This window comes from Gambusia affinis, linkage group LG06, assembly GCF_019740435.1.
Source record: "Gambusia affinis linkage group LG06, SWU_Gaff_1.0, whole genome shotgun sequence".
Classification (NCBI taxonomy): domain Eukaryota; kingdom Metazoa; phylum Chordata; class Actinopteri; order Cyprinodontiformes; family Poeciliidae; genus Gambusia; species Gambusia affinis.
In genome coordinates this window covers 4,539,323-4,560,746 of record NC_057873.1, presented here as the reverse complement: position 1 = coordinate 4,560,746, position 21,424 = coordinate 4,539,323, and the positions used below count along the sequence as shown (strand labels likewise).

Sequence of the window (21,424 nt, the reverse complement as noted above, 5' to 3'; positions counted from 1 at the left end):
GGCGAGATGAGGGCCGCCTCACACAGAGAAGTCATCCACACCCGAGGAAACCGGCCTGTTGCTCCGTCTCTCGCTGCTGCCTATCGACCGCAAATCAGCAGCAGAGCAGACCTCATGTTGCTGCTTCCTGCAACAAATTAAAGTTTAGAGAAGGCGCCTGAAAGGAGCTTTTTGGGTGCAAGTGCAAGAGCTGGCAGGTTTCAAGCACTTGTCTCCCTTCAACATAAACAAGTCAGCATCTTAGATGGAGGAACTGGCTCTGGCAGAGAGGGGAACTTACAGCAGTTTCTGTTGTGTGTGTAAAAGTGTGTGTATGTGTTTGTGCGAGGGGGAGGGGTGAGCAGCAAATACAAATGCAACACCAAGAGAGGAAGGAGGCGGAGAGGTGAGATAGTGATGAGCAATCATATGAGCCCCATCAGGAGGCTTCGCATGTCACACACTTTTCTGCAACACTTAGTAAAGCAGCAGCAGATAACGGGGTATTTCAGCAACATCTGATACGGATGCAGGAAAAAACAAAAAACAAAACGTTAGCGGCTGAAAAATTCAGGAAAATTTATTCTTAAAAAATTCACTAAAATCGCCAATTAGACGAATGTTTGGTGTCAAATCATAACCGTATTTTGAATCTTATAAATCAACTCAAATTGATGTTGTCGTCACTTTTTCTGGTGGATATTTTTCAAAATTGCCACCATCCTTGTAATGGAGAATATGTAGCATCTGCAGCAGTTATTGGCAGTGGTGGGCACAGCTAACGAAAAGGCTAGGCCCTCAAACCACTACTTTGTGAGCTCAGATAATCTTACCTCAGAAAACTAACCGATACAGACATAAACAACTGGAAGGCAATCATTCCAAACACACAAAATATTAGCAGAATCTAATGCTAAGCAAATAAAAACATAGTGGAAGCTAACACTAAACTGCTAAACACAAAATAAAATTAGCTGAAGCTAATGCAAGACTAATAAGAAATGAGTGGAAGCTAACACCAAGCTTCCAAATGCACATAAAGTAGCAGAAGCTAATGCTAAACTGATGAAACATTAGTGGAAGCTAACACAAAACTGCTAAACTGATGAAAAAATAGCAGGAGCTAATGCTAATTTGATAACAAATCAGTGGAAGCTAACCCTGAAATCAATTTAAAAATTTGCAAAAGCTAATGCTAAACCACTAAGCATACTAAAAAAATGTAAAAAGAAATTGTGGAAGCTAACGCTAAACCTACAGAAAGTGGCAACTGCTAAACACAAATTTAGCATAATTTTAAAAATTAATTGAAGTTATGAACTGATAAAAGAAAAACAAAAGACATTTATGGAAGCTAATTTAAAAATGCTAAAACAATTAATTAGTGGACGTTAATGCTAAGCTAAACACATATATGCTAGCATCAGTTGGGAAGTAACTAGTTACACTTACTCAATTACATTTACTTGAGTAACTTTTTTGAAAATAACAAAGCTTATAGAAGTATTTCTAATCTTACTTGAGTAAAATTTCTAGATTTTTTACCCACTGAATGAAAAACAAACATGTTTTAACCAAAAATCCACCAGACAGAGACACAGCTGCAGTTTCTGTTAAAGTTTCTGAATTTGTTACTGAAAGAAACTGATTTGGGAAAAAAATATTTGCCTGATTCTATAATTTTTTGTTACTTCTTTAAATTATTGTCATTTTGGTCGCTGAAATACAAAAACGTCCACAATCCGTCTGATGGTGTAAATTTAAATACTAAATAATTGATCAATCAAATACTTTTTCACTCTTACTTAAGTAAATTCTTGGCTTCTTTTTGCTTTTATCTCAGTAAGTTGAAGTACTGCTACTCTTACTTGAGTACCATTTTTGGGTATTCTGGTTAGCATAGGGGCGCCGGTGAACAGGGGGCGCCAAAACGAATTAATTATTTAACAGCTGTTTGTAGATTATATGTCCGCATAAAAAGTTCTTATCTTCTCCTCTATGCGCACTTGAGTGATTTTTACAGTAGTAATCTGAAAACCAGTTAGCATGCTGCTTCCTGAACATGTCCATCATCCTGATTTCATCCTTTTATCGAGTCGTTCCTGAGGGGAGCAGGAGATCGCACAGGGCGGGTAGTGTTTGGGCCGTGCAGCTGGACGGGGCAGACTCAAAGGAATCCTTGTTTAGTCACACCGGGAGGAAGAGCGGACCTAACAGGGGACGTTAATGTCTGCAGAGGTGGCTCCTTTTACCGCAGGAAGCTGCGAGGCTCAGGGTGCATGATAAGGAATGCCAAAAGCAGTCAGACATGATGCGGCTCCTGCGCACTGCGCATCCAAAGGCTGTGCGCTTAGATTTGCTCAACAGATTACACGAAAGTATTACAGATTTAGAAACAAAAAAGAAAAAAAAAGCATGGTATTTCCCGACACTTTAGTAAGATTACTGTAATGTGAGGCAATATTTCTTTGAAACAGGAAGGAGTAAGGTCACAAGAGATGATGAGACGTTTGACAAGAGGAAAAAGTCACTTCTCCACACTGCTGCAACTAAAGAGAGACTGAAATCTTCCTCTGTCTTTGTTTAAAGCTCCTGATTTGTTCTGGTTTCACAAGTTGACACGGTTTAATTTCATTAGCAACAAATGCGGCTGAAGGTTTTATCACGCTTTCGTGGCTTCTTCAAGTTTTGACACACTCACGGATATCAATATCTATAATTGGTTCTGAGGAACAACCATATGAATGTCATTGTTTTGAGTTTGGGTGTAGAAATCGCTGGGACGTTGTCGCCCCCGAGTGGCGGAGCGGTAGAACTGCAGTCATGACTCGTGAGTCGGCAGAAAAGGAGACCCCAGCCGGTTTCCCCAGGACGCAAACTCCCAGAGTTCAACGCGGCCGGCTCCTCCTCTAGGCTCGTTGCGCCCCGGCGAGCTGCAGCTGTTGCAGCCCCGCCTCAGGCGTGTCTTTCTGCGGCTGCAGGTGGAGATGGAGAGCATATGGAGCCCGGAAAGGTAAGCGGGTTGGTGGGTTCCTGCTGCCCGGTGAGAGCGTGAGGGGCGAGCCGCCGACATGCGGAGCCGCTGCGCCGCTCCTCGGTGTCTCCAGACCCAGACAGGACCGCTGTCTAAGGCCTGACTGCTAGATGTTTACCTACGGAGGCTTACCGGAGTGCTTATGAGCAAAGCAAGAGGACTGACGGGCTGCAAAGTAACCAAAATAACAGATTAGAATGTCGGTAATGGCTGAAAAATACCTCCGAGTATTAGGGTTGAAAAACCGAGGAGTAAATTTCCACCAAATTTAATATCAGAAATTTTCTAGAAGAAAAGGATACTTGTGAGTTTGAAAAGCAAACAAAATTGCTAATAAAATAAAATAAAATCCAACATTTTCTAGAAAAAAATCGATTTTTTTGAGTTAGGAAAGTCAAAAAGTTGCAGGAAAAAACTCAAATTTCAAGGGATAAATCTCAGAATTTTATTTGGAAAACAAAAGAGATTTTTGAGTTTGAAAAGTAAAAAAAAATGCTGGAAAAAAAAGATTTATCTCAAATATTTTCTAGAAAAAAGAGTAAATACTTGAGTTTGAAAAGTCAAAAATTTGCACAAAAAAGCTCAAAAATTTTCTAGTTAAAATTTTATTAGTTTGAAAAGTAATTAATGATTTTTATCCAATCATTTCAACTCTACGGAGCAGAAAGCAGCCATTTTGGAAGCAGCTGCTTTTCACCTCATTAATCCTGCAGATTTTAGAAACAGACAGAATTAGTCGCCTTGAACTGGATTGTTGACGAACAGAACTGGTGGAGTTAAACTGGTGGGGTTAAACTGGTGGGGTTAAACTGGTGGAGTTAAACTGGTGGGGTTAAACTGGTGGAGTTAAACTGGTGGGGTTGGTCTAAACTGGTGGAGTTGGTCTTAACTGGTGGAGTTAAACTGGTGGAGTTAAACTGGTGGAGTTAAACTGGTGGAGTTGGTCTTAACTGGTGGAGTTAAACTGGTGGAGTTAAACTGGTGGAGTTGGTCTTAACTGGTGGAGTTAAACTGGTGGAGTTGGTCTTAACTGGTGGAGTTAAACTGGTGGAGTTAAACTGGTGGAGTTGGTCTTAACTGGTGGAGTTAAACTGGTGGAGTTGGTCTTAACTGGTGGAGCTAAACTGGTGGGGTTAAACTGGTGGAGTTGGTCTTAACTGGTGGAGTTAAACTGGCAGCGTTGATGTAAACTGGTGGAGTTAAACTGGTGGAGTTGGTCTTAACTGGTGGAGTTAAACTGGACCCAGATTTTAAATGGTTGACACATTTGAGATGCTGGAAACTTCTGGAACTTCATTCCTCTCTCCTTCTTTCCTCTCTCCTTCCTTCCTCTCTCCTTCCTTCTTTCCTTCCTCCCTATTTGTGTCCTGAAGGTCGTAAATCTGAAAAATCGACCCAGTAATCGTTCTGGATGTTTTTATGTCCAGCCGTTCCTGTCATGAATTAATCCTGGTTCTTTTTGGGTTCCTGCTTCTGTCTTGGTTCTGGTTCTGGTCCGTCTCTCTCAGCGTTTGTTCTCTCTAAAGCCGAGTCTTCGCTCCTCTTTCCTTTTATAGCCTTCAGGAAGGAGGGGCAATGTGTGTGTGTGGGAGTGTGTGTGGGAGTGTGTGTGTGTGTGTGGGAGTGGCCCACTTCTGCAGACATGGCAACCCGCTGAACCGGGCCGGACCGACCCAGGGTGGGATGGAGGAGTCCACCAGGGTTCCTAACCCCTCCTCCTCCTCCTCTCCCTCTGATGAAGAGCCTCCGCCTGCTGTCAGTCTCTCTCACATCACGGAGAGAGCAGAGGACTCCAGCTGTCCTCCAGCACACACACACACACACACACACAGCGAAGAGCGAGGAAGAGGAGGGCGGGGGGACGGATCCGAAACCCGACTGCCGGGAGAAATAAGACAGGATTTTTTTCTGTTTCCTCCTGAGGAGCTGAGAGGAAGAGGAAGAGGAAGATGGCAGAAGGAGGAGAGGGAGAAGAGGAGATTCAGTTCCTGCGAACGGTGAGACACAAAACATTTAATTTCCCCAAATCAGCGATTTAATTTGTCCTCCATTTATGATGCTGCAGATTCGCTCTGCCTTCACGACACGGAGAGTTTTTACAGCCGAGCTGAAGAATCGGGTCCAGACGACGGCCAGTTACAGCTGGTGGAGATTAAAAAATTATAATAAGATAGGAGGAAAATTCTGCCAAAAAAATAAAATATTTTTAAGGATAAAATTTCTAGAAGAAACAAGGAAACGTCTGAGTGTGAAAAGTGAAAAATTTGCTTGAAGGAACTCAGAAATTTTGAGATTATTCTAAAAGATTTTCCAGAAAGAAACCTGGATGTTTCTGAGTTGGAAGTTGAAAATTTACTTGGAAAAACAATAAATTTTGTGATTAGCCTCAGAAGTTTTCCAGAAAAAACTTGAAAATTTCTGAGTTTCTAAAGTTAAAATTTTGTTTTTAAGAAAATTAAGAAATTTTTAGACTAATCTGAATAAAAAAAAAAAGAGTTCAAAAAGAAAAAAAATGCTAGAAAGAATTCAGAAATTTTTAGATTGTCAAAGATTTTCTAGGGAAAAATTGGAAATTATTTAATTTGAAAAGTTGAAAATCTGCTTAGAAAAAGCTCAGAATTTCAAACATTTCTCCATGTTTTTATTTATAGAAAATTTCTCAACTAAATATCAAAATTGAGTTGTTTTTTTTTTCTACCAAATTTTTTGACTTTTCAAATTTCTTGTTTTCTCTCAAACGTTTCTGAGATTAGTCTCAAAATGTCTGAGCTTTTTGCAGCAAATTCTTGCCTTTTCAGATCTCATAAATTCTGAGTTATTTGGTGGAAAGGCCGTCGTTCTGCGCAGATTTCTGCTTATTAGTTTCTCTCTTTAACCTTCATGGGTCTCATCTCTATCCTCATTCACTTGACCGTGTTCTTCACCTCCAAATGTTTGCGTTGTTTCTGTAAAATCTCTTCCAGAACATTCCTGACAGTCGGTGTGGATTTGAGCAGTTAGACAGACAGCGGCTGGTGCGTCTCTTAGCATCGTTATCTATTTATATCAGAGGAAAGTGGAGCTTGTCGGTGGGGCGAGAAGCAACAAGCTGCCCAAAAGTCTGCAGGGACCAGCTGCCCTGAAGCTGCGCCTCTTTTTGTTGAGATGTCCGCTTAACGGCGGAGAAGGGGAATCCCTGGAAAAAATATGTGAAACAGCTGAGCTGCTGGGAGGCTTTCTGTAGCTGACAGGATGCAGGACGAAAACACGCGATTAATTTTAATTTATCAATAATAAAAACAAACATTTGGGATGCTTTAAGCGCTGTTTAGTGCGCTTTTATCAAACTCTAGTTTGTTTGGAGATGTGGACCGAAAAAACGAACTGTGATCCGATCTCAGTCCAAAAGCAGGAAGCGGACGACAGCGCAGGGCATTCTGGGTAAATGCAACCAAAACAAATGCGGCAGTCTAGCGTTGGCGGTAGAAATGACTAGTTGTCTTAAAATAAAGACAAAAGAGAAATCCTGCAACCGCTGTGACCTGATGCTACTTCGTTTCTGTTTACAGTATGAATAAAAATCTGTCTTGTTTTTATTTGACGTTGTGTCATTAAAGTGACACAGATCCTGTCCTGAGAGGGCCAGTCATATGTACAATCAACTGTTTTTGAGTTTTACAGAAGAAAGTACTTTTTTATATATTATAATATTTTATATTACATTTTTTATTTTATTTTAAATCAACTATTTTTTATTTTAAAAAAAAACGTCATTACCTCATTAATGACACACCTTGAGTGTTGATTTGATTCTTTTATAAATGTGAGAAGTCCTTTCATCTCCATGGAAACCAGTCAGCTCTATAAAACGCCTCGTTGAGCCTACCTCCGCCTTTGAGGACGAAGCTCCTCCCCCATTCAGCTCCTTCAGACTAGCCTGTTGCAATTAGCAAAACACCTGCTGAGCTCATTAGAAGAGCTACATCTCAGAGCAAAGCTGGTAAAAATGTTTTTAGAGGGTTAAAAAGAGGAGCCATGTTGTGATCACTTTCTGAAGGCGAAGCTTCAGAAAGTTTCTTCTTAAAGAGACAGAAACTCAATTTCTAACCAGGAAGTAATTTTTTTAAGTCATATTTGATAAATATAGCATCATTATAACAAATGGATGTAGCATATTTACTTAATTATGCTATAAAATGTCAGAATACAAATACTCCTGCCCCTTTAAATCAGGGTTGGTGAAGCGTCAGTTGGGAACGTGCTGCACTTAGTGGAGAGAATGCAGATCCAGCTCTTTCTGTTTATACTGGGACCAGCTAGCTTGTAAAACTATCCCTGACACCCCAGTTTAACCCAACACTCCTCCAGGCGCAGGGCTAGCTGCTCTTCTCCTTCTCTAGAAACCTTGCGAACTCCAGGCATCGAGACGCCTTCAGACCTGCAGCGGCGCTAACCACTGCTAGCCAAAACCAAAATGTTCAAAGTGATGCTTTTCAAGGCTATCATCTAATAGAGCTGTCAGATTTGTACTGGTTTAATTGACACCCAGAGGGACTCTACTGTAGTGACGTAAATAAACAACTTTTATCTGTTTTTTATTCCTTCTTATTCCCATTGTGGAAATCTGCCTGAAAGCTGGATTAAGTTTTTCTGTTTCTTCTGCTGCTGTTTGTTTGCAGATGTTTTAGAGTAAAGATTTGTTTGTAAAGACGAGTTTCACCAACATGCTGACTCACCATGCAGGTCTGAGCCAATTCAAATGGACATTTTCAGGATTTGTTTTGACTTTTCTGCAGTAAAATAAGTGTTCAGGTCTGAAATAGTTAATCAGATTAACCTACTAACTATTAATTTACTGATGAAATAATCATTAACTGGAGCATACGGACTTTGAAAAGGCAATGTGCGGAAAGGAAAACATAATCAGAGCAGAAATTAAGACAAAACTGAACAAAAAATAAATACATTTTGGATTTGCAATAAAAAATTTTTTTTATATAAATATACTTTCACCAGAACTCTTCTAGTTGTAGTTTTAGCTTCACCTGGTTCCAATTCTATAAAAAAAATCTCATATTAATCACCTTTTGCTATTAAATAATTTGATTAATTAAATAATAAACTATAAGTTATGTGAAGTATTTTTTAGCTGCAGATTCATTTGCTACAAATGATCAAACATAAACTAATTATAAGAATAAAAATAAATTAGAAATAAAACATTTAATTTTTAATATTTTTAAATGTATTTTTCATATTATACTAAAAAGGTTTAAGTGAGTAAATAAAAAAACTTTCATAAAGTGCCAGTTCTTTATTTATTGTCAGAATAATCAATTACTAAAATGATCGCCAGCTGCAGCGCTACATTTGATTAGATGCATTGGTAAAAAAATCAGAGAACTGATTAGAGTTTATAAATACGTCACTTTGGATGAGAACTAGAGCTAATTATTGTGAACTGTTGTGTTAAATCTTAGCAACTTAATACGGAGGGCTGATCCTGCCAAAATTGGCTATAAATATAGAAATGAATAAATGGCTTGATAAAAATGTTAATGTGTCAAATATTGCATCCAAAAAATAAAATAATAGGAATTTTTACAATTTATTTGATTAATCAGTGTGACCTAAATTAATACTTCTCATTTTAATTAATTTAACTTTATCACTAATATTTAATTTTTCATTTTTATTATTAACTGTATTGTTTTATTAGTTTCCTTTTTGAGTTTTTGGACACAAACTACTTTATCAAGATTTATTGCTACTGGCTGTAAAAGAGTGAAAATAAAAATGTAAAGTTAGTTTAAAAAAATTGGGCCCAGTTTTAAAACGTGTTTAAAACATTAGAAATTCATTTTATTGGGGAAATTCTGATGCAACAGCAGAAATCAATACACATAAATTCACACAAAAATAATGAAATAAAAAATAAATAAACAGAGTAAATAACGTTCTGTAAAGTAAAGGTAAAATTTCAATATAATCAAAAATAGCATATTTTGATCTGATATAATGTGAAAATGATTATTTACAATATTTACAATAAGTGAATAGCAAGCATTTGTCTTTAAAATGTTTTTTAGGTTCTTGAATCATCAAATTGGTGCAAAGTTCAGTTTTTCAGTGTTGCAGGAGCTTCTTTAGAAATTTGGACGCTTATATTGGCGATTCAAGCGGCTTTATTGTCCATTGTTGTTGTTTGTGGATGTAGCTTGAGTGTCAGATTTATGGGCGTACCAGAAACGAGTGAACACAAAGGTTCCACCTGGAACTTTTATAATGAATGCGATTAATTGCGTTCAATTTTTTAACGCGTTAAAATCTATGTAATTCATTAATTAAAATTAACTCCTTAAAGTCCAGGTGTTGGTTTTAAGACGTGAGTGTGGAATTAAAATAAACTTTTACTGCAGCTTCACACTCCTTTCTTGTAAACAGTGAGATGTTTTTTTTAGCTCTGTTCTCCTAAAATAGTCGAGGACTGTGACTCACAGAAAGACAAGTGTGTCCTCCACATGTTCAGCAGGATTTCTATGCACATTTCTCCACCAACAGCCTGACTTTCCACTGCTCTGCTGTGTCACTTCTTCACATTTGCCACGTAAATCACGCTGGTGAGTGAGTTTAAGGGGACATTCGAGCTGCAGCCCATAACAGCAGAGTCTTTTTTTAGCCAGCTACTATAACTGCACTCGATCTGGAGGGAAAAACCAGAGGAGTTGATGTCCTACTTGTCGGCGTCCTTTGGGGAACGTGGTGTGAGCGTAGATAGCGATGTGTTTCTGTGGCAAATTAACGTATCAATACAGAGCAGCTAATTCCTACTGAGCCCTGCCGTTAGCTTAGCAGTGGTGATGTTAAAGGAGTCCGATTTAATGCAAATTCAAAACACTAAACATTTGCAGAGAAGGGTTTTATTGTTATTGGATATACATTTTTATTTGCCACACCAATGAGGGTGCAGCTGGGGTACTTGCTACAGTTGCACCGACAACAGGGATGGCCAAAGTGTGGTCCGGGGGACTTTTGCGGCCCTCCGGAGGATTTTGTTTGGCCCCTCAGAGAGATTTTTACAGGCAAATTAAAACAAAAAAAGAAAAAATTTTTAGCTGTGAAACCAAGTAGGTTTATTTTATTGAAAATGTTTCTGTTTTCATTGATTATTCTGCCCAACCTTTTTATTTTTTTTTTAAACCTAATGATTAAAAAATAAGAGGACAATCAGCTCAAAAAAGATATTTACCTGTCATTTATTACAGCAACTGTGCAATACTTTGATTACATTTCCATCTACAATGATTTACAGAGTCATTTTGTACAAAAATTATTAAAATATTGCATATTTGTTAAAGAGATAAAAAAAAAAACCTAATGTCTTATGAAATACATGTTTCCAGTTTTAATTAAAATAAAATTTGTGGCCCTCAAGTGAACTCATCTAATGGTAAACTCTTTCTAAACCCCTGACCTGAGCAGTTTAACTTTGGGCATTTATCTATGGCTGGGCGATAAAACAATAATTATCTATTGATCCACATTGATAGAAAATTACTACGATATAATTTTGATCATTTCACTGAACCTCGATCTAGAGCCACATGGGATTATGGGTAATAGAGGAAAGAAAGTCTTTATTTAGCTAGCCTAATAAAACTGGTGGAATCAGCTAACTCGCTCTCTCACTCTTTGGTTGCCTAGCAACGACCTGCTGGGTGACCAGTAGTTTCAGGTCCCCCCCTTCCCCCCCCCACCCCCCAAACTCTGGTTACCTAGCAACGACCTGCTGACTAACTTCCGCAGGAGTTTCAAGTTTCCAACCGACATATTTGGACGTTTTTCACTCCAGCACTTAATTTCTACTAAACAAAAACGTAGCCTTGTTTTTTTAACAGCAATGGAATTGGTAAGTTATTGTAGATTCAAAGATTCAAAAGTGTTCAGCATCTTTTTCTTATCGAACTGCTTTACTACTTTATTCCAGGCTCAATTGAAGAAAGCTGAAAAAGATTTATTCTATTCAGAGCAATAAAAAAACATGATCTAGGTCACTCTTCATGTGGAAACATTTTCTGTTTCCAGCTAAATTTTAATAATTAAAAATGTTGCTGCTTTAGTGTATAAGTCAATGGATAGATGTGGTTCTAGCTACAATAAAATGAAAGAGAAATTAGAAAGTTTGGTTATTGAAAGATATTTTTTTTGTGTGTTGTAGCTAAGATGTTTGTGAGGTGTGAGTTTGTGTATCAAAGTTTTGTCCTAATTGGAGAAAAGGTCTTCACCTTCATCAATTACCTGCACTGTAATTGACATTTTTTTATCATTCAGGAGCCAAACAAAATCAGTCCAAGGGCCACAAATGGCCGCCGGGCTGGACTTTTGACACCTCAGAGTGAGACTTGACGACGGAGAAGCAGCTAAAATGTGGGGATTTCCTTTGATACTCTCAAATATCCTACTGGAAGTGAGAATCTGTGACGGTCAGCTTCACTTTCTCTTTCCTACATCAACAACCAAACATCACATCTGCAAAACGCGTTTCAAGAATTTGAATTAATTTTAGTTACATTATTTAATTCCCATTTGGGATCAATAAAGTATTTTTGAATTTGAATCAGAGGATGTTTTCACACCTGATACTTTGGTAGTAGATTCAGTTCGATTGGAAACCAAGATTGTAACATTTGTTAAATTTTCCAAACAAACAAACCAAACTAATGGAAAACATTTTCCCTGGAAAACAAGGACATTTATGAATTTGCTATGAAAGATTATGATTTTAAGATTGATACAAAAAAAAAAGTTAAACATGTCAAAAAGTCTTGGAAAATTTAAGTCCAGAAGTTTTAACTTTTGAAACTCAGAAAACTTTTAGATTAATCTCAAAATTTCTGACAATTTTCTAGCAAATTTTTGACGTTTTGAACTCAGAAATTTCCATGTTTTTTTCTAGGAATTCTTTTAGATTGCCAAAACTTTCAGCTACTGCACTTCTCTTTATCGCCACACTGTCAAACAAACCAAACTAATGGAAAAACCTGTCCCTCTCCTCCTCAAAATTGGGGGCATTGTTCCAAGAACTACTGAAGGAAACGACATGAGAACCTCAAAGAAGACGCTGAGGGTAAAATGTAAACAAGAACGGAGTAGTGTCAGATTTTAGCGGTTGGAGGATTTCTATTTTGTTTGGTTTTTGATAAAAGACCACAAACCATTTTCAGCGTTAGTGCTACCCAGAATGCACTGCGCTGTAGTCCACTTCCTGCTTTTGGAGCGTTCACACACGCATTCGAACCAGAGTTCATCTCAACCAAACCGAGATCAAACTGAGGGTTACAGTTAGCTTTTTTAGTTGGAGTCATTCGTAAACGAACCAGACTTTCTAATTTAACAAACTAGAGTTTAGTTAAAGTGAACAAACTAGGGCAGGAATTTTTACCATCTTACCAAAGTGGAAAATGTCACCTCCATGTTGAAACCAAATGTCGCCCAACGCTGCCATACGGAGGAAGGAATTGTTGCATTTCTCTTATTCTGTAACACCAGAGTTAAAATTAGCAGGAGGAACATCCAACAGTGTGGACAGTTTCATTCCAGCTGTATTTGAGGCGCTCTCTCTGTTTATAGTCGAAGGTTTTGGTTTGTCATGATGTCAGATGATGGCAAAGGTTAAAGTACGCAGACGGACGTAAAGCATCGGCTTTAGAAGTGCTGAGCCGAGGAGATGAACACATCCGGATCGGGTCAGGAACGCAGATCTGCTGCAGCTGTTAGTCTGCCTGAAGTTTACACAATAAACAAGTGTTCAGCACACTGTGTGTGTGTGGGTGTGTGTGCGCGCGTTTGTTTCTAATTCCTTGTGGGAACCATTTTCCTGACACATACTATGTTGTGGGGACCACTGCTCCTTGTGGGGACTGAAGCCTGGTCCCCACAAGGGGAAATGCTGTTTTTGGGTCAGGGGTCAGATTTACAACTAAGGTGTGAATTGAGTTTTGGTTAGGGTTAGGTATGTAATGGTTAAGGTTAGGATAAGGTTAAGGGTTAGGTTTAGGCTGTATAAATGAATGAAAGTCGATGGGAAATCCCCACAAAGATAGCTGCTCAAACATGTGTGTGTGTGTGTGTGTGTGTGTGTGTGAGAGAGAGAAGAGCAGTTAAAATAACTTAGCTGTTACGTTGTGTGTGTTCTTTAAGGCTGCAGCTGTTGAATCCTGCAGTAATCTGTTATTCTTTTCCTGTTTTATCTCTTTTAATTCAATTATTAGTGGAGTAACATGAGATCCGTCTGGCTTTATCCCTTATTTAGACCCGACTTTCCACAGCTAATCTTAGACTAGGTGACGTTGCTCCCTCGCCTTCTTCAAATCTAACAAAAACTGATGTCGCTACCATTTTAAAGATATTATTAAATGTTTCCAGAGGTCATGAAAGGTCAAGTAACCCCCCCATTTTCTCCAAATCAGACAGAGTTGGTGTCAGTCAAGCTAAAACTCTGATGAGTTTTGGTTTGAACATATCAGATAGAAAGTTGTTTTTTTGTTGTTGTTGTTTTTTTATCTAAAATGCAAACTGTTTTTATTTTTCTAGACTAAGTTTCTCCTTAATTACTGCTGGGAAGATGTTTTTTAACAAATGGCCTTTTTTGACAATTAGTAAATAGTTAAATTAATTGACAATTATTTCAATAATTGTTATATAATAATAATAAATAATTATGATTAATACAATTAATCATTTCAACCCTAGTTGCTTTTAGGCTGATGCACAGTAGGAACAAATGTTTGTGCAGCAAAAATTTGTTTGTCCTTCTATCATTTTAAAGATATTATTAAATGTTTCCAGAGGTCATGAAAGGTCAACTAACCCCACATTTTCTTCAAATCAGACAAAAATTGGCAACAATCAACTTGGTCTATGTTTGTTCAGCAAACATTTTTGTTTGTGCTGCCTTTGCTTTGAAGATATTAAAGAAAGTTTAAAGGTCAAAAGGTCAACCAGCCCTCCCATATTACCCGGATCTAACAAAGTTGGTGTCAGATTTACAGCAAAAGTTTTGTTTGTGCTGCTATCATTTTAAACATTTTAATAAAAAAGTCTCCAGAGGTCATTGTCAATCCCTTCAAGGCAAAAGCAGCACAAACACAATTTTCTGCGGCACAAATGTAGCCGAGTTGATTGACACCAAATCTGTTTTGATTTTGTAAATGTGAGCTGGGAGGGGGTTGGTTGACCTCTGATGACCTCTGGAAACTTTTATTTCTATTTTTCAAATGATAGGGGCACAAATCAAATTTTTTCTGCACAAACGCAGCACAAACAATTGACACCAATTTTGTTAGATTTTGGCAATGCGGGGCTGGTTGACCTTTTAACCTCTAAACTGTCATTAGTATTTTCAAATCAAACAAAGCGCAGCACTGTTCACAACAACTAAGTTTATTATATCTTACTATATTGTATATTATTATATTATGTTATATAAATATTTTGTTTAACCAAATAGGTTTGTTAAAGTGTATTTTTTGGTTTAATTTAAAAAAAAATTGTAAAGTAAAAACTATTTTTCCATTTGTTCTGTTGCATTTATCCTGCAGAATCTGTGAAAAACTAATTTATTTGAGGAAAACAAATAAAAAATAAACATATTAGGAAATAGATGTGACTCATTTCAGCATATTTGTAGATATTTGTACATTTTCCTCTTTAATTGTGCTGCTGGTATCAGTCGGGATGTTTCAGTTTCATGTTTCTGCTTCAGCCATTCAAATCTTTAATCACAAAAAGTACATAAGTATTCCTAAACTGCCATGTGTACACCATTTTTTTGTGTTGCATGTTATTTAATAAAATCTTGATTTCTGTTGAGATAAATACAGAAACTGCTAACAGGCTACATATTTTTAGCATAATGCTAAAGTTGCGCCGCTAATGGTGGTAGCACGTTGGAGCAGCTCTGATCTGTTAATTTTCTTTTCTTGGTTGAAATGTCGAATATTTGGACAGTTATTGCCTCTGATTTCTGGATTCTGTGCAGCTGGAAGGATTTTTTTTTATCTCCTTTTTGCTTTCAGACAGTTGTCACGATGCGTAACCGTGGCAACAAGGTAGCATTTCAAAAGCTCAAGTAATACCTGAACTATGACTATGAAAATCCCAGAGCTGTTGAAAAGGTTTCAGAGCAGAGAGAGAAGGAGGAAGTTCAGATCATCTCTTCCATCGATCAGATAGCGATTTAAAGAGGAGTGGCAAAAGCAAAGAGGTGGATTAGCAGCTGGGTGTCATCCAGGACAGATTACCTCTGAATATAAACTCTTGCTGTCTGGATTGTGAACTGCTAGCATGTAGCTACATTAATGAGACTCTTAGAGTGACAGTCTTAATTCAGAGGTTTATTCAAATCTGTTGCAAGACTGACTGCTACTGCAGATCCTCACAGCATGGATCTGCTCTACTCTTTTGTAGACACTTTTTTTTTATTTTCAGCTGCTGCGGTTCCCTTTCCCACTGCACTGTGTCAAACAAACCAAATTAGCTGAAAAACCTGTTCCCTTCCTCACCTGTGGGGGCGCTGCACCAAGAACGACTAAAGGAAACGACACAAAAACCTCCAAAGAAGACATTGAGCTAACTTCATTCTTCACAGAATGTAAACAGAAATGAAGTGGCGTCAGATTTTAGCAGTTGTACAATTTCTCTTTTTCATTTTGGTTAAAAACCACGAGGCATTTCTGCTGCTAGTGCTAGGCTAACGTGTTTGTTTGGTAGTATATACCCAGAATGCCCTGTGCTGTAGTCCACTTCCTGCTTTTAGAACAGACTACGCAGTGATAGTAGTTCAATCTTTGTCGATGTCAAATTTATTTACATAACCCTTTTAAAATCAGGTTAAAGCTTCACCAAAGTGCCTCAGAAAGACATAAAAACTGTAAAATCACAGTAGAAAACAACAACAAAAAGAATAAAATTAAAACATCACAACAAAAACCTTACGGTCGAGCTGATCTGTGAGCAGATCTAATCTGGAAACAGGCGCAACCACGGAGAAAGCTTTAACGCTAACAAAATGCTAACTTTTATTTGTGCAATAGACCAAATGCAGTTTTAATTATTTAAAAAATAATAAAAGCATGTATAAGCCTGTTGCAATGAGGCAATTGATAAATTAATTGCATGATAAATTAATAGGATCTCCATAATTTCCATTCTAATGATTAATATTTTTATTTATGGTTTCGGTTGTGTGTGGTTTTTATTTCCACTTTTATTTGTTATTTTTGTGTTTTATATTTAAGATATCTTCCTATTCCAGTGTTAATTTTTATTTACAAAATTAACATTTATTCATCTTTGAGAGGACAAACATGCATTATAATCCCATTATTGAGACATTATTTGATAATAGCCTCAAAATATCAATATTATTGTTTATTATCCAGCTATTTATTTATTGTGACAGGTCTAAATATGTATGTTTTTGTTTTTAGTTGACGTCTCTGTTTTTTGTGAATTGAAATAAATCCCTTTCATATTTTTCTACTAACTTGAGCCTTCAGGTCAGCAGACGGCTTTGAATCTTTTTTTACCGAACTGGATTAATGCCAGCTGGAATAATTTATTTATGCCTGGACTTTGCTTTGCTTTGCTGCAGTCTGCTCACATCGCCGCGTTTTAAAGGGCAAACGTTTGTTTAATCTTTGATGTTTGGCGGTTTGTAGCAGAGGCTCAATACAACCTTAGATTTTAGTGAAAATCATGAATTTATGGTTTTAAAATGAATTATTCATGATTTTGTTCTGATTCAAATGAAGGTTTTGTGAAACTTTGATATTAGGTATATTTTTTAGCCCTAAGTTTATTGATTGTTTTCTCCTTTTGGTGGATATTTTCTTTGATCTTTGGATTTACCAGCTTGTTGTCCTAATTTCCTCAGAGCGACTCTCTGTTAGCCGCTCTTCATCATCCGAGACCTCGGAGCATCCGCTGGTCAGCAGAAGGAGGAAACGTGATAGTGACAGGTGCAGGCGGCTAAAATAGGAGCAGAAGAAGAAGAAGGGGGGCGCGGCGTGTGAGAAAAAGAGGCAACGGAGAGATAATAAGATGATATCGCATGAGAAGAAGAATCTGCAACAAAAGCAGAGGCTTTAAAATGAAATGTTGCAGAGTTGGTGATTTATCTTCTGTGCATCTAAAATTAGATTTTTATTTTATGACGTTTCTGCAGAGACAACTTGTTCCAGCTGGTAGATCTTTAAATGGAGGCACTGAAACACTTTCTGCCTCATTTTTCAGTTCTGAATATCACAGCTGGGTGGTAACTGGTTACATTTACTCACTTGCATAAACTTTGGATAATATCAGAAATGTTCAAGAGTTAGATAAATCAGAAATGTGAAAAATTCAGAAATAGAGATTAATCTAAAAAAATTAAGAAAAATCTGAAAAACATGAATTTATCAGCTTGAAAAGTCAAAGATTTGCAAAAAAAAAAAAAAGAGAATTTTGAGAACTGAGAAATTAAAAAAAGGACATTTGAGTCCGAAAGTTAATAAATTGAAACTTCAAACTCAGAAAATTGCTAAAAGTCAAAAGCATAAAAATATAAAATATTTCTTACATCCCAATTTTTCAGTTTTTAAACACATTTTTGACTTTTCAAACTCAGTAATTTGTAAAAAACAAAAAAACAAAAAAAAAGAACATTTGAGTTTTAAAATTTGTAAAATAAAATCATGAAAATTTGAGTTTTGAAATGTTGACAATTTTTTCATTTTCACAAATAAAACAACTCAGAAATGTTCATGTTTTTATAGAGAATTTCTGCAATTAATCTCAAAATATGAATTGAAATGTGCAGAAATGCACTCTTATTTTTCTATCTACAATAGGCCTGTTATATCGTCATTTAAATACCTGTTATATTGTCATTTAAATACCTGTTATATGGTCATTTAAATACCTGTTATATGGTCATTTAAATACCTGTTATATGGTCATTTAAATACCCGGGGTACGAACCATTCCTAAACACCTGGGTCAACCTGAAACACTGCAGCCTGGGAATCCGCTCCGTTCATCCAACCTTCGTGATTTCCGCTCGATTCGCTCATTGAGCCGCGCTGACGCCAGCCGCCCCGATCCATCGATTAACTTTCTGCCGGCGTAAGAAGAGTCGGAAGCAGCACATCGCTCTGCATGTGGGTGGAGGACAGGAACTGCTACAGGAGGCAGAATGGTGACGGGGTTTCCCTCCTGACTGACGCAGCTGTAAAATCAGCGGTTTCCCGCCGTGTTTTCCCGTCTCAGTGTGACGTCATGGGGGAAATCCTCCACTGCAGACTCTGCTTTTCGCCAAAACCCTGTTGCCTTGCAGCAAGAAGGTTCTGGGTTCGATTCCCGGCCCGGGGTCTTTCTGCATGCTTTGCATGTTCTCCCTGTGCATGGTGGATTCTCTCCGGGTTCTCCGGCTTCCTCCCACAGTCCAAAAACATGACTGTCAGGTTAATTGGTCTCTTTAAATCCTCACTAGGTGTGTGTGTGTGTGTGTGTGTGTGTGTGTGTGTGTGTGTGTGTGTGTGTGTGTGTGTGTGTGTGTCTCTGTGTTGCCCTGCGACAGACTGGCGACCTGTCCAGAGTGAAACCCACCTCTCACCCAGAACGCAGCTGGAGAGGAACCAGCAACCCTCCTGACTCCATTAGGAACAAGAATGAATAGAAAATGGATGGATATAAACATAGTTTGTTGTTTTCTTTTTACTCAATAGTTCGTCACCGGCGTCAGTCCTCTGTCAACTCCGTCAGATGGACTTTATGTTGTTTTTTGTTTTAAATGTTTTGTTTGTTTCTTGACAACCATTTTTCTGAGAAGCTGAGTAAAAGCATCTGTCATAGTTTCATTAAAAATAATCTGATTCATTTTTCTCCGATGGTGTTGACAAAGTTCTGGGTGAGGTCTATTAAAAATTACATTTTCTAAAAATAAATTAACCCAGTTTGTCCCAGAATCACAAATCGACTCTGTTTCTGCCCACCTCTGCAAATATAAAATAATAAAGTCTGTTTATAATTTGATTTGTGTATTATTAAGTCTTTTGTTTCTGATTCTGTTCTCAACAGTAAATTAGGCTGCAGTTACTATTTGCTCTATTAAAACTGGCATCATCCAGGCCGACTAACAACAACATCTGTGCTGCGATTTTCCTTTCAGCTTAAAGTTTGCAGATTTTTCAACACCATTTATGAGACCTTCCATGACTGACGCTGCTTTTCTCTCAGCTTCGGAGAACACGGGATGATTGAAGGAGGATTTTGTCGCGCCTCCATGTTTTTTTTGGGCGTCGTTCCCGCTTGTCTGCGCCGTCAAACGGCCCTCATGGTTACACAAAGGTGTCTGTTTCAAAGGGCTGTAAATCCTCGGCTCTTTTATTGCCCCCTTGGCGACTGACTGGTGTGTTTGTCGGTCTGAGTCTCTGACACATTGTCCCTTCCTTTACCTTTGACCCTGATTAGCACATAGCTACAATCTTTTAGCCGCTGGGCGATAGCAGGGTTGGTTTGCTAACACACTAGCATGTTGAGCAGATATTGAACGTGTTTCATCAGGAAACTTAAATATGAAAGTTCAGTTAGTAGAGATGATGCCAGGCTCCACATTTAGACTTTTACTCAATAGTTTGTACTTGTTTTTGTTCCATCAGAGGTGAATAAAATGAAAATAATGACTAAACAGTTTTTGTGTTTGAATAGATTTGAATATTTTGGACCTGATATGATTCTCTTTGGCTTTTTCTTTTGCCTGATTTTGAAATTTTTATGTTACTTATATCAATTACATTTTGGTCCTTTAAAATACCAAAATTTCCACTTAGCTTTATATTTTGATGATATAATTTTTAAATATTAAATGATTTATAATTTGATCAATTACTCAGTACTTGAGCATTACTTTTTATCAAGTACTCTTTTACTTCTTGAACAGCTATTTTTTTATTTTAATTGAGTATAATTTTTGAGTACTCCTCTGCTGCTGACTCATGTAAACAATTCAAACAAACCAAAAGTTTCTCCTGTTCTTGCTGTTTCGTAGAATCATTTCTGTTTTCTCGCCTCCTGTTTGCTGTTAGCGGCTCTTGATTTGACCGCTGAGCGCCGCAGTGAAACGGAGAGGACACATTGCTCCAGTTTGTGAAGTGCATAGCAGGAAATGCGAGGACAGGACCGAGGAGACATTTCTAGGCTGAGAGGAGACAGATGACAGCCCTTTCAAAGGAAGAGGACGCTCTTTAGCCAAATAACCTCCAGAGGCCTTTAGGCTGGAAAGGAGAAGGAGATATTATGAGGTCACTGGTGGACATTAAGTTGTATTAACCTGTTGTGAGCTGCGAACAGCTTTGTCTGCCTGTGGGTTTAACTTTTAAATGGAGCTGTTGTGCAAAATTCACATTTTTGTTCTTCAATTTGCATCTCTACTGATTCCAAAAACAAAGAAACACCCAGTCGCTTTTTGGCAATAAGCTGAAAATCCTCCCAATTGTTAAGTCAGATTCAACTGTGCGGTTACCTAGCAACCCTGGCCAAGTCCAGCCCTGTCACCTAGCAACCAAAGCAGAGCTCCAACAAGTTTGGTCAGCTGGTTTTATGGCTGTACAATGGCTGCTGGAAAAGACACGTGTTTTGTTGCTGACTTACCATCCAGAAACAACTTGCTGCATTGTTGTTGGTTGTGCAGGAGGCTCCACTTATGCTTTTCAAAGATGTACGGTTGTAAAATTACTAGGGCTAAGACAATTAATTGTGATTAATGAGAATTAATCACCATTAATTGATTATTGAAATAATGGTAAGCTAATTTAGTAATTGGTTAATTGCTAAGTGGAGGTTGCAGAATCAAAAAAGATAATTTGGGGGAAAAAGACAACATATTGAGAGCAGTAAGAAAAATACGTTTTAGCCAAAAGTGTTATAGTTTTAGCTTCACCTGCTACGCTATGGTATTGGGTTTTAAGCAATAAGATTTTTATTTCCTTATACAAAAATAAATATTTGTTTATTTGCATCTTTTAAATAATATCGTTTATACTTTAAAATTCTAATTCTCTTCATGAGACTGATTTGGAAAAACAGTGTCTTCAGTCAGAGGCTCATTCAAAATAACTGTAATACAGACTGCTACAGGAAATCCTTCAGGAACTTCAAATTAATACGAGTTATAACATTTAATTTCCCTCTGGGATCAATAGAGTATTTTTTAATTGAATTGAATATTTTATGAAAATGGGTTAAATAGAATATGTGATTTTAAAAATATGATTAATCATCAGAATAATCAATAGATTGATTACTAAAATAATTAGTTGCTGCAGCCCTACTAATTGCACAGCTGTTTGCAGCTATTTTCTTGATCAGTGTGAACATTTAATCGTGGCCAAC

At 37.5% G+C, this 21,424-nt stretch overlaps 1 protein-coding gene and 1 long non-coding RNA gene across 2 annotated transcripts in view; both read left to right on the top strand.

Annotated features, from left to right (window-relative positions):
• Positions 1 to 4,800: 4,800 nt before the first annotated feature.
• ryr1b (ryanodine receptor 1b (skeletal)) overlaps positions 4,801 to 21,424 on the top strand; it is a 119,463-nt gene continuing 102,839 nt past the window's right edge. The window contains exon 1 of the mRNA XM_044120336.1: positions 4,801 to 5,010. Coding sequence (XP_043976271.1) covers positions 4,963 to 5,010 — 48 coding nt within the window. The 5' untranslated portion in view covers positions 4,801 to 4,962. The remainder of the gene's footprint in view (positions 5,011 to 21,424) is intronic.
• LOC122832925 lies at positions 10,792 to 12,799 on the top strand. Its single transcript, XR_006370894.1, has 3 exons — positions 10,792 to 10,901; positions 11,324 to 11,475; positions 11,949 to 12,799. It is a non-coding gene; the product is annotated as an uncharacterized LOC122832925 (long non-coding RNA).